The sequence below is a fragment of the Pelecanus crispus genome, chromosome 2, assembly GCF_030463565.1.
Source record: "Pelecanus crispus isolate bPelCri1 chromosome 2, bPelCri1.pri, whole genome shotgun sequence".
Taxonomy (NCBI): Eukaryota; Metazoa; Chordata; class Aves; order Pelecaniformes; family Pelecanidae; genus Pelecanus; species Pelecanus crispus.
Window position 1 is genome coordinate 52,187,137 of NC_134644.1, and position 13,820 is coordinate 52,200,956.

General features: G+C 39.6%; 1 protein-coding gene across 6 annotated transcripts in view; it reads right to left on the reverse strand.

The window, feature by feature from the left end:
- The window catches only part of UBP1 (upstream binding protein 1), a 61,123-nt gene that overhangs the window by 23,216 nt on the left and 24,087 nt on the right, over nt 1-13,820 (reverse strand). For all 6 annotated transcript variants that reach the window (XM_075706250.1, XM_075706248.1, XM_075706246.1 and 3 more), the window contains 2 exons: nt 8,192-8,343; nt 1,121-1,197 (listed from right to left, as the gene is read on the reverse strand). In XM_075706250.1, coding sequence (XP_075562365.1) covers nt 1,121-1,197; nt 8,192-8,343 — 229 coding nt within the window. The remainder of the gene's footprint in view (nt 1-1,120; nt 1,198-8,191; nt 8,344-13,820) is intronic.

Sequence of the window (13,820 nt, forward strand, 5' to 3'; positions counted from 1 at the left end):
CTGTCAAAGTGACTTTAACTGAAGTTTTTCCCTTCTTTCCCAATACCTGAGTAAGATTTTTCAGAGAATTTGATAAAATCATTAGATGCTTATAAGAAAAATCCAAACCCCTCCCCTTCACCACTTCTTTTAATAATTACTACCACAAATGGGTCGTTTTTCCATCTGCCTCATTCTTACACTTCATGCAATACCTCAGATCCACGGTACCTTCTGCTAACATTAAAGCACAAGGAGACAAATCTGGAGTCAGGAAAAGGAACTCAGCTGTGGAACAAACTGCTCAATGAGCAGCAAAATTAGACAGATCTGTTCTCCCATGGATATATCTCCGATATCCCACTGTTGCAAAAACCACAGCTTGGTTCCATGTGTCTTCCGTAACACCTATTAAGAAACATGCTCATAATACCTCCACTTCTTTCTAAATGATCCTCTAGCTTCCTTCCACATCCCCTAATCACTTCAAACGGACAATTAAATGCTCAGATGATGTTGGATACAAGTCTATAGTCAACTAGGTATCTTAAGCTTTGCATAAAACAATTTGGTCTTCAGTACACAGAAGTACTCTATGCATCATGTATTCATATTCACACTTTTTTTTTTTTTTCATATCACTGGTCCACACTCATTCTGAACAAGTATCTACTGACAGCAGAAAAAAAAATTCCATAAAATGTACAGTCTCTAGATTGGATTTCTCCACCTAACGTTAGATACCTAAATTTGAGATCACTGTTACAACAGCTTCCTTTTACTCAGTGGAAAGACATAGGCACATTTAGTGAAGATTCATCTCATCTTAAAACAGATCAGACTGTGGACCTCATAAAGGGTACATGAAGTGATTAGCTCACCTTTAGCTATTTAAAGTTACACGAAATGAACCCATTCAGAAATGGGGAAATGCATACATATATATTCTTTTAATTTGCAGTAAGCCCGAAACAACAAAACGAGGCATCAGGTTCCACTGTGCCTATTGTCTTTATTGGTCAGATCAGCTGGTCCACCTCCCTCCGTGAATCAGAGTACAATATAAAGGTAAAGAACTACTCTTTTCATATGCAACCAGCAGAGGTTTGTTAGCAACACTATCTAGAGAACTTCAATTCACCTTCACCAGTTTTCCATTGATCTCTGGTATGTCTCCAGCTTTCCGATTATCTAGCATCCGTATTTCATAGGACTGACCTTTAAAGAGAAAAAAGTTTGTATCAGTAGAAGAGTTGGAGCACAAGCCACTTTGTGTTTAATGCACCTGAATTAGCTTTTGGTTCACAGTACGCAAGAATACTGGTACCTGAAATTTCTGTTTAGGGGATTTTTGTAACAAGGTTCACAGCATAGGAATTACTGCTAAGTGAAACTTTTTGGTCCCTTTAAAACTACGGACACTTTCAAAGTTTAACTATTTCATTTTACATGCAGTGTAAGTACTTGTTTCTCTATTTTTTTCTGAAGAAAAACTCACCTTCAAAGCTGAATTCCTTTATTTTTGAAACAAATGAAAGGCAAGATACTGAGAACCACAGACTGGTCTTCTGAAACAAACTCCTGCAAAGAGTTTTTATACTCTTCATACAAAATACATACTATTCTCCCATGTTTAATTTTGCCCATGTACCTGTTGCCTTTGTATGATTTGTAGGCTTTGTATGATTTCAGAAATCAGCCTTTAAAAGAGCTAGTTACTGGTTATTTCAAACAGATATGAGCGAACCTATCTTTCCAGTGAATTTCACAACCTGTTACGCTTCAAAAGAGAGAAAGCTAGAAGTAATTTATTTGAACTACAGGGATTTTTTTTCTTCTAAGGTGAGCAGCACATATTCATTTGCAAAAATGAATTTTTAAAATTAAGACAAAATAGATTATTAAAATATAGGACAAAATAGATTTCAAGATGTTCACTAAGATCAAGTGCAGTAAATTCATTACCTTCTACATCACGCCCCAAACTACCTTTACGCTCTAGTGTTTACTACATTTAGAAGACATTTATCGGCTTGCCCTACAAGGTAAAGGTTCAGCTGTCATACCCCTGTGAATAAGGAAATTATTTTTTCAACTCCTTTCACTGCTCCATAGACCGATGTTACCCCCAACTATGGACTGTGTGGCATTCTTTTTGCTGTAACAGAATTAGCAAGTTTATGTATATACTCTACACATGTACAGGCTTTCTTTACCCCAGAAGCATTTGATCATTGATGACATAAATCTATATAAAAATTATATCTACCTACTGCAGCTAACAGATCACTCCTCCTCCTATATTTAACAGGAGGGAATTTTTTTTGCTGTTCATGAGATGTGCTCAGTTACCAGTCTTATTTTGCTCACACGGAGATCCAACATATGTAAGTCCATCTGCATTTATAGACAGCATCAGAGTTTTTTTTTAATCTAGCACTATTAATAAAACTTTTGCAAATATACCTGTTCTCTTTTACCATTGTTTTGAAAGGCAGGAGGGGGGAGAAAAAAACCATTTTGATTGCTTGCTCAACAAGTGCTGCTAACCTTTTACAGGTACAAAATAAGGCTGAAGAGCTGAAAGTAAAAATCAAAGAATGCCAGGCTCAAAAATGCAAAAATAGCATGAGGAGTTTTTGAAACAAAGGGACAGATAAGTTTCATTCTGGATTTTTGGACATGTAGCTGCTCTGAAAGTGTAAAAAAAGCACCACAGCACTGATTGTAGTCATCTCTACAGGAGAGCCATACATGCTACTTTTCTCTGCTCCTTCCTGGAGAGCAGCCACAAGAGCAAAGCAACACAAGGTGCTAGGAACTTTTCACTGCCTGCTGCTTAACACTGAGACTACAGTACCCACCTTCACAAAAATCACAGAATCACAGAATGATTGAAGTTGGAAGGGACCTCTGAAGGTCATCTTGTCCAACCCCCCTGCTCAAGCAGGGCCACCTAGAGCCAGTTGCTCAGGATCAGATCCAGGCTGCTTCTGAGTATCTCAAGGATGCTCATCCAGCCCTTACTTCATTAGCTTCTCTGAGGATCTTATGGGAGAAAACAGCGAAAGCCTTACTGAAGACAATGACTTGTAGACAATATCCACCGCTCCCGCCTTGTCTACACCAAGCCAGCCATTTCATCATGGAAGTTTATCGAGTTGGTGAAGCATGACTTCCCCTTGGTGAATCCATGCTGACTACCCCTGATGACCTCCTTGTCCTTCATATGCCTGGAAATGGTTCCCAGGATGGAGATGAGACTGACCAGCCTATAGTTCCCTGGATCCTCCTTTTTGCCCTTTTTCAAGATCAGAGCAATGTTTGCTTTCCCCCAGTCCTCAGGCATCTCTCCTAGTCACCATGATCATTCAAAGACTATCAAGAATGGCCTCGCAATGACATTTACCAGCTCCCTCAGCACCTGTGGGTACATCCCATCATGGACCATAGATTTATGTATGGCCAGTTTGCTTAAGTATTCTCTGACCTGCTCCTCTTCCACCAAGGGTACATACTCCTTAATCCAGACCTTCCCCCTGACCTCTAGGGCCTGGGATTCCTGAATGCCAGTGTTGCTAGTAAAGACTGAGGTGAAGGCGGCATTCAGTACCTCATCTTTTCTCATGTCCTGTGTCACCAGGAGCCCCGCCCCATTCAGCAGGGGTCCCACATTTTCCATAGTCTTCCTTTTGCCACTTAAGTACTTAGAGAAGCCCGTCTTGTTGTCTTTGACATTCCTTACCAGATTCAATTAATTGGGCTTTAGCTTTCTGACTGCATCTCTGCATGCTCAGACAGTGTCTCTGTATTTCTCCCAGGCTACCTATCCCTGCTTCCACCTTCTCCATGCCTCCTTTTTGTGTTTGAGTTTTCCAGGAGCTCCTTGCTCATCCATGCAGGCCTCCTGGCATTTTTGTTTGACTCCTTCCTCACTGGGATCCACTGCTCTCGAGGCTAAAAGAGGCAATCATTGAATACTAACCAGCTTTCTTGGGCCCCTCTTCCCTCCAGGGCCTTATCCCATGGGACTCTACCAAGATCACTGAAGAGGCCAGAGTCTACTCTCCTGAAGTCCAGTGATGTGATCTTGCTTTCTGCCCCGTTTCCTCCTCTCAGGATCCTGAATTCCACCATCTCATGATCATGGCAGCCAGGGCTGCCTTTGACCCTCACATCCCCAATGAGCCTTCCTTGTATGAGGTATAGCAGAGCACCTCTCCTCATTGGCTCCTCTATCACTTGGGTCAGGAAGTTGTCATCAATGCTCTCCAGGAACCTCCTGGATTGCTCATGCCCTGCTGTGTTGTCCCCTCCAGCAGACATCAGGGTGGCTGAAGTCCACCTATGAGGACCACAGCCTGTGAATGTGAGGCTACTTTTCTAGCTCTTTGTAGAAGGCCTCATCTACTTGTTCTTCCTGGTCAGGTGGCCTATAGCACACACCCACTACAATGTCACCCATATTGTTCTGCTCTTTAATCATTACTGTAAGCTCTCAGTTGGCTCATCATCCATCCCTACACAGAGCTCCAGGCAATCCAGCTGTTCTCCCACATAAAGGACAACTCCCCCCTCCTTATCTTCTTGCCCTGCCTTTCCTAAAGAGCCAGTATCCCTTGTACCTGTCACATCCCTCCACTGCAACATTCCACTTATGAGCCATCCCATCGTATCTCCATTATCCCAGCAAAATCACAGCCCTACAACTGCACACAGACATCTAATTCCTCGTGTTTACTTCCCATGCTGCTTGCATTAAAGTACATGCACTTCAGAGATGCACCTCACCATGCTGATTTCCCAGAAAGGGTTTTGGGGTTCCCCATAATGGTAGTTTATAGGCACTTCCTTGCTTACATCCAAATGCTGGAGGTGTCCCTGTTTAAGCTCCCTTTCATTGATTTTGTGTTCCCTTTCAGTCACATCACTCGAGGTCCTTTGCTCTCTCACAGTACTGCTGGGAACTCTGTCGTTCCTACTTCAAAGCCCTCCTTACCAGGTCAGCCATCCTGCTAGCAGAAGTACCTTTGCCCCCCACCCCTTACTGAGGTGGATCCCATCTCTCCCAAGCAGTTCTTTGCATTCACAGAACTACAAGCCTAGCTGCACCGTGTAAGCCAACCTAAAGAATGCTTCCCCTTTAAAAGCAATTCTCTTCTATACCACTTCTGCTTTAACTATATATCTAACTGAAGAGCAGCCAACTTAAAACACTGTCCTACAACTCTGAGATGCATTCTCAATGGACTCATTTAACAGATTTTACAGTTGATAAGAACCCTGCAAATTGCTGAACAACCAACCATCACCACTCCAAGATTTGAACTTCTAGAATCAGCTTCAGCTGAAAACCTAATCACTTTAAATATTCCATTAGCTCATAGAATCATAGAATATCTCAAGTTGGAAGGTACCCATAAGAATCGAGTCCAACTCCCTGCTCCTCAGAGGACTACCTAAAAGTAAATCATGTGACTAAGAGCATCATTCAGATGCCTCTTGAACTGTGAACAACGCTCTTAGCTATTCCAACTAAAATACTTACTGACAGAGGGTAAAGTCAGGGCTTGCTTAAGTATAGCCTTCGGAAGTGACACCATAGCTTAACAGACAGGGCAAATGTTCCCGCTGGTTCTGGTATTCCCAATCCAGTAAACTAAGACAACTGCTGATGAAATTAAAGAGGGTATGTGCTCTCTATGGTACTGCCTATTCACAATCCTCTTGAAAACAATTTAAGGAAAGACACTGCCTGATAACAGGGCCAGACTAGAAACCAGATAACTGTAGTGACCAGGATTAAAATTACTCTTTTTCTAGAGGAGTTAACCAACTCATTACACAAACATATGTATCAGCACAACTCAGTGTTGCAAACTGACCTTATTTTACTCTGGCTTTGGCATGAAAGATGTAATCTCTCAAAACTATCCTAAGATTTTTTTTTTTACATATATACAGAGAGAACAGAGAAATTTTTAGGAAAAAGTCTTAACCTAGTCAGCAAATGTACTGTCGTTCTGTCTGAAGTATTAGCACAGAAGGGAAGTTGACCAACTGGGGGTTTTTCCCCCCCATATTTATTTAGAGAAAGGGTATACCAATGCCTTCATTCTTCAGTATCAGGAAAAGTTACCTAGGACACTGAAACTGAACACAACTGGACACTGAAAACCAGCAAAACTTCTTTGCAAAGGAAATCTTTATATTAAAAAGAGATTTTCAAGGGCAGATGAAACATTTACAGTCATTTCAGATGCCGTCACTTAAATGGCAAGCTCTCCTCAAAGGTGAGAGAGCAAACGCTTTCTTCCTTCAGCTTGCCACGTTGTACTGGTTCCCCAGCACTCTGAGCTGACCTTCAAGCTTTGTGTTTGGTCAGGAAGGCTGGATCCTGGCACTGAAGAAAACAAAAGCGTATTTCTACAGAGTTTCAAGTTTATAAAACTTTGAAGTTTTTTAAACAGTGCAACGCATCTTGCTGGTCCAGCATACTGCTGCAATTGTACTGTTTTCTGAAGAGAGCACTCAGGCTACAAAAAGTGATAATAAATAAAGCAAAACTGACTAAACAAATGGCTGAACTATGCAATCATGTCTGTAAGAAACTATAAATCACCTAAAGAACTTCCATTATTCTCCTTAGTAGAAGAGTCAACTAACGTTTAAAGCATATTTAGAAAGACTGGATACTGCAAGATTAAACACTTGCAAGTTTATTCACATGGAAAGCTGAAAATGACGTTTTGTCATTATGTCAGTATCAAATTAGATACAGTCTGCTCTCAGAGATTTTAGGGCCCCAGTACACAGTTAAACACTTCCAGGTATGAAATGCATCATTGGAAGTTCACACTACTAGAAGCATTTCAACTTGAGCAAAAAGGGTATCTTATCAAGAAAACACGTGAAATATAGAAATTCTATAACCTAGTAGAGCAATTAGTAAGTTAAGTAGCTCACAAAGACCAAGGAAAATTCACAAATACCTATTTTAAACTGTGTCCTCTTAACTGCACACTGAAGTAGTACACTGCTCACAGAAGCACACAAACAAAGATTAATTGTACCAAAACATGGTAGCATATGGAAAATAAATGGTGAACTTTTTTTAAAATTTTTTTTTTTTTCATTTTTCATACAAACTATGCTGCAGGACTGTGTCTTCTAATTACAGCGCTGTCTGTTGAGAGATTTTGGGTCCAAGTCCACAAAGAGAAAGAAAAACCAAAACTAAATCTAAAACTAAATCTAGTGATCCTAGAGCATTAGAGCGGGAGGGGTGGGGTGGGAGTCTACAAAGCCATTGATATGGTCCAAACCAAATGACAAATGGTTTTATTTGAGTTCAGAATACTAGCTGACTAAACTTAGGACACCAGTGTCATTTCCAGAGGTGAGGGACGTTTTATCACCTGGCCATGACTACATTCAGAGTATTTTACCCAGCAGTCAAGTACCCTCTGTAGAAGAAAAACTGGATTTTCATGCAAATGGACTGCAGGCTACGAGGAAAAAACAGCAAGACTCACGTGAGGTATTTATCTAGTTAATTTCTGATAAATGTAGACAGACAATAGTGAAATGCACACAAACTCTAAAGGTAACTACAAAGGTAGCTGCACTTGTGTTTATGTTTCAAACATAATACTGTTCTGGGCAGATATGTACAGCGAATTTGAGAACAACTGCAGTGTCCTCTGTTGTGCAACACTTTTTGTTTAGGGATTGACATTTTAACATTTATTATGACTTTCTGGGAGTGTTTGTGTGTACCTTATGCAAATGTAATCTAATTAACTTGCTATTATCCATCAAGCTTAAACAGAAATGCAAAATTAGCCTTGTATTTTAAGCTATTACTACCTGAAGTTTGTCTCCTAAAAGCTCTGTCAACTTGATTTTATTGGGGGAGGTGGGGGACAGAGACAGGTAACACCCAGAGTAGGGAAAAAAAAAACCAAAACAAAACACACCAATACACAAAAAAAACCCCACCCCGAACTCTAAAGGGGAAGTAATAACAGAGTACAGCTATGAGTCTGTGAGCTGGACAAAACAACACTAGTAAGGTTTCCAACCTCATTTTTGACATGCATTTATTTTGGATGTACCCACACGTATCAAAACATGAAATACAATTCCTGTTTTAGACTTGTACCACAACCTGCATTCACTATAGTTATGCCTGCAACATATGTATACCAACCTTGATTCAAGTATGTAAGAGTTTCATCATATAATTTTACAGCTGGAGATGTTGCAGCACACATAACATACTGGAAGGGTGGATGTTTGGTCTCATTTTCTTGTGGAAGGCTGGAATCTTCCTGTTTGAAAATAGGCAGTGCCAAAACATCACTGAAAAGAACAAACAAATAACTTTGTGAGACCATTGGCCCTGTTTTGCCTGAAGTTAAAAAGTTATTTGTGACTTAAAAAACCACAGTGGAATATGTACAGAATTGTGTCACTCAGTTTATTAGGTGAAACCAATATGAGCAGTATCCAAAATATCTTCCACCAAAATTTTAGGCTAGGGTACATAACAATGCTCTGGGACCTAAGCAGACAATAAATAAAGTTGTGCTGATCCTCTGAAAATTTAATGTTCAGTTCTTGTCTCCACTGAAAAAAAAAAATCAGTTTACCCTTAACTATTTACCTGTCAAATTAGGCAAGTTTGCCTAATACACATGCACCTGAGAGCAATGCATTTACTTTCTTCTTTGAAGTAATACATTCCCCAAGTTACTTACACTGTGAGTATCTTTCTCCCCACTTAGTATAATCGTATCTAACCTATTAATTCTGTTGACATGAAAGATTTTTCCATCTTAACTTTTTTTAGTCTTTAGCACACTGAATAGCACAAAAATGATTAAGCAGCAAATTCACAAAATGTAAGTTGTAGAAAGTATACGCCAACATTCACTTCACTTACAGACATACAACCACCAGAAAAACTTTGGAGCTGCAAAGTTTCTGAAGAGTAAACAGCAACCCATGCTGTCCACAGGTAGTGGTAAGAGAGACAGCCTCACCACAACCAGCAAACACATCTGCTTTCTACAGAATTAAATATTCTGTATTAGCAATATATTTGCTTTCCTTGTAGACAGTGATCCTTCATAAATAAAACTTCAAAGAGATCAACGGGTTCTGTTCAAAGGTAGTCTTTTTCTAGCACTGAATTTTTGTTCATGATTAAATTCTTATCTGCAGATTCATGAAACTTTCTTTCAAACCTAGTTTCTAAACACCACCTCACCTGTTGAATCAGTTTTTAATCTACACGTATCTTTTATTTCTCTTGCATTGATCACCATCATAGATTTAATATAAGTTGTAAAAGATTTGTAAATGTCTTATCTGTACTGCACTATTATTTACACTTTTTACCCTAAAATTTTTTAATTAAAATTATTTTTTGCTGTTCCTCATTTCTGTGAGAGCCTGCTTTATTTAAAGAGAACTCTGTAATTCCTCTTGAATTCCAGCTCATATCTGGGGAATCAAAAATTATCGGTATCATAATCAATTTAAAAACTGAAATTACAGCCAATGTTTTTGTGTCACAGAAGGTTGTAGTATAGACTTGGTCTACGTAAGTGTTAGGTATGAGGAGTGCAGCTGGGGCACCCCAACTTTTCTTTCAGAGCATGTGCCACACAAAGTAAGTTAAAGGCTAGCCACATCACATTCCATTTCCCTGGAAGAAGCTATATTGACCTGAGAAAGGAAATACTTACAAACGATGAAGAAGTCTAAGAAGTTTGTCTATACCTTGTAGAGACTGTACAGTCTCTCCCAAGAATAACAACTAGAATTAAAAAAAGAGACAAAAAAAAAAAAAAAAAGACACCCATACAGGTTCCTTTCCACTAGGAAGAAACCACACAAGATGCTACAAGCAGGCATGAAAGCAGGACAAGGCAGGATACTGTCCAAAAAAGCAGTACAAGCCTGCTGAACCATACCTTAGCTACTTCTGATGCCAGCGCCGCAAAACGGAGCCCAGGAGGTTGTATTCCTTAACGAGCTCCAAAGGAAGATAATGTGAAATACCCACTTAAGAGAAGCCAAGACTCTTACTGATATAGACAAAAGGAACATCGTATCCAGAAGCAGGACACAAAATTTCATAGATCGGTGGACTGCTACTTGAGGATAACTCAGAAGAAACAACTAGATGCTTCGTGCCTTGACGTCAGTCAAAAGGGCAGCATGAGCAGAGAGCAGCCCAACACAAGAGGGAGCGCTGCGACAAGCAGAGAGAAGCATCATCCCAAGACAGGACTTCTACACTAGGAACCCATGCTCCTCACACACTTTAGCACAGAAAACGCTAATTAGCATTTTTATGAAAAGGAACTTTAAAACGGAAAGAACATGGAAACAATAACAATGTTTAAAATACACACGAGTCAAAGTGCAACAAAGAAGGCATGCAAAGCATCTCACCAAATAACCAACCCGTAATTCTTGACTAAGTTCTGCAGCACTCACCTTCACATAACACACAAGAATAAAAAGGTAAGTCTTTTGTGTATTTATGAAAAATACCTTTCAAGCCTTCATTCTCCACCCACAATTTAAAGATAAAAATGCATCTGGTCTGGCTTAAGAACGTGTGCTGTGGTTAATGAACTAGTTAAATTAACAGACAAGGCACTGAAAGCCAACAAACACAAGTGGAAGACAAATTTAGCCAGCTTTAAACTTGCTTTTGCTAATACTTACAAAGTGGTAATGACTGCCACTGAAGAAGAAGAAGAAAAAAAAAAAAGACATCCAACTCCTCAACCCTACAATTTAGTTGTAAAGAGAGCATAATGTGCATTCTTAAATGCCACCATTCCAAAAAAATGCTCCAGCAAAAGGCATGAGGCAAATGTAAGAATCTTATTTTCCCAGATAAATACATATATTTTTCTCATAAAAGAAAGTCTCCTGGATACGAACACATCCCAAAGATGAAAAGAAGCCAATGAGATTTAAAACGCCTTCCTAGACCACCTTTAAATAAATACCATTTAAACAACATTTTGATTTGTTCACTCATAAAGAATGAAATATCAGTGTTTTCACATTTAAACATAACACTTCTTCCCATCTAAAAACAGATAAAAGCTGCAGGCAATTAAAAAGAGTCAATAAGGTATGAATAAAGTATTTCGAATTAAGATTTTTTTAAATGTCAGTGATAAAGAAACGTTAACTGATTTAGAACCAACTATTAATTCCTCTTTAAAAAAAAAAAAAAAAAAAAAAGCGCGATGTATCTTTCCTGACTTTCAACAAGGAAACTGCTATGAAGCAAACTGTTGATCCTTCAGTCACGGCTGTACAGCAACAGAGGATGACCAGTTTTATTCCATACCCATGAGCCTACGGTTCAGCAAAGCAACAGGTCTTCTGGGCAGCACTGGCATAAAGAATTTCTGTCAGATGAGCTGACCCCTCTACAAAATATTTTTCTGGGCTTTGCTGGGATCTCTATCAGTTCACAGCACAGCCCAACACACAGCTACACAACTGAGCATGGTAAAAATCTTACTGTAAAAACCCCCTTCCTACCAAGCATAACTTGAGGGCAGGCATAATGAGTTAAGCCCACTTCCCTCCTTATGACTGGCAGTAACAGGGATATAGGAATCAGGGAAGAAATTGCCAATGTCTACATTTACCTAGGAAATCAGTAGGAACATGCAGCTTTGAGAAATACAAGAGCACAAAGAGCATTCCTCCCAGTTCTCTGAGGCCAAACTCCCCTGTTGTTTATCCTTACATTACTTCAAATAGGGACCATCTAAATTTCACAGTGACAAGCACTTTCTACAAAATAAAATTCATTGCTCACACAGCACAGCTGAAGAAAAGATGCCAGGTGCACTCACAATTCAGAGTAGGAAACCAACAGGAAACAGAAATTTAGTATTTTTAATAGTTCTCTTTACTTACACTGAAGAAGAGTATCTTGTAAGCAACAAACTGCATAAAATATATGCTATTATGTAGACCACGTTCCTAAAAACTACAGAGACCCTAAATGACAGTCTTTTTACCACCTCTAATTTTATACTGATTCTATTAAGACCCAACAAAAAAACCCAGGAGAGCAGGTCAGCCTTCTCAGTTCTCGCTTTTCTCCCTCAGACCCCAGATACAACTTCTGCATTTATAATGAGCCAATGGCCTGGCAGCACAAATTATCTTGAGCCCCCCCAGTAAATCACTGGCAGCCCCCATGTTTATGCATACTTCAGCATCCTTCAGTCATTTTCCTCTCACCTGGTGAAATTTGATTTGTGCTGGCCCCATGCAGGTTAGTGACAGGCACTTTTACTGCCAGCTTTGCTCAGGTTATTTAACATGGTAAAGCACCTCTTACCTAAACTGAAGCACCCACTGGCAGAGTTGCTCAGATGGAGGAAAAATAAAGTTTTCCAAAACAGCTACTGTTGAAATGATATCAGGCTGCAGGAGAAAAGAGCTTTAAGAGATCGAGTCTGTTCTTTTTCTGCCACTGATAACTTTTGATCTTGTGAAGTAAAAGACTAATTTACTTCACTTGTCTCATCTAAGTGAACTTTGGACTATTACAAGTAAGCTGACGTATAAACAAGTAGCAATGTTTTGAAGGAAAAATAGCATCTTTTGTTAGACTTCTTGGTATCATTTGAAAAAGCAGATCTATCAAGGTTTACTCTCCTGATGGAAGGAACTTTAAGACCAAATTTTTGAAACTATTAGCTGCAGTAAGAAAAGTCTTATCTCGGTCCCTCACAATTTGTTATCTAAAGCATTCAACTGAAAGCACTCTTTCTTCCTAGAGGGAGGAGAAAATTTCCCCAGAAAAACAAACAGAAACAGTCTTCATTACACACCAAAAGCAGGCAGTAAACACATCTCCAACACCCAAGCTTAGCTAGCTGTGCTACAGAAGTGCAAGTGAAACTTCACCATACAAAAGTAGGAAGGCTTAGAAGAGGAACCAAGGTGCATGTTAAAGCTTGAACCAAAGTATCCAGTAGGATGGATCACATGTGGTAACCTATCCTATGTTACATAGCCTACATGAGTGTAGTAAAAAAAGACCGAGAAAAATGCAAGTTACCCTTCTCCCATGCTTGTGAAATGTGTTTGTCAGCACAAAATCACCTTCCTTCCAAATTTAAAACGGTCTTTTCAACACTTTTTCTGAAGTACTTGAAAAAAACTGCCTAGTAACAAGAGGGTCACAAAATAAATGAAGAACCTCCTGTCCTTACAAGAACAGGAACTAGTACGTCATCAAAATTCAAAGTGACATCCCATCAATCATCTGCCTTATCTGTCTTCTGGATTGTATACTTTTGGGTGTGAGTACTAAAGCATCCAAGAACATGCAGGTCTTTTGAAACTTTAAAGCAGGGTTTACAAGGACAAATACCTTGAGAAAAATGTTTCTCAAGCAGTATTTGAATTAGAGTTATGATCTCAAAGAGCTTGGGCTCTGCACTGTGAAGAGGTCTGAACAAGCCATGGGAAAATGTAAGGGAAAGGGAGACCTGATATTTCCTAACGCTTTCCCTGTGTCCGCAAAAGCAAGTCTGATGCGACACGAGACCCCTGGAAGTAGCTGCTGGGAAACAACTTTCTCAGAAGCATCTGTCAAGAAGTGCAACATGAATAAGAAAACAGGCACAAACGTTAACGCTGTTTCCAGGAATCCTACAACCCCATCATATGGAAACTCACCCTGTTACAGGCCTCAACTTACGGGGAGTCTGGCACAAAATGCAAAAAACCACCAATCAAAGAAAAGAACAAAAATCCCCCCACCAAACCCTGTG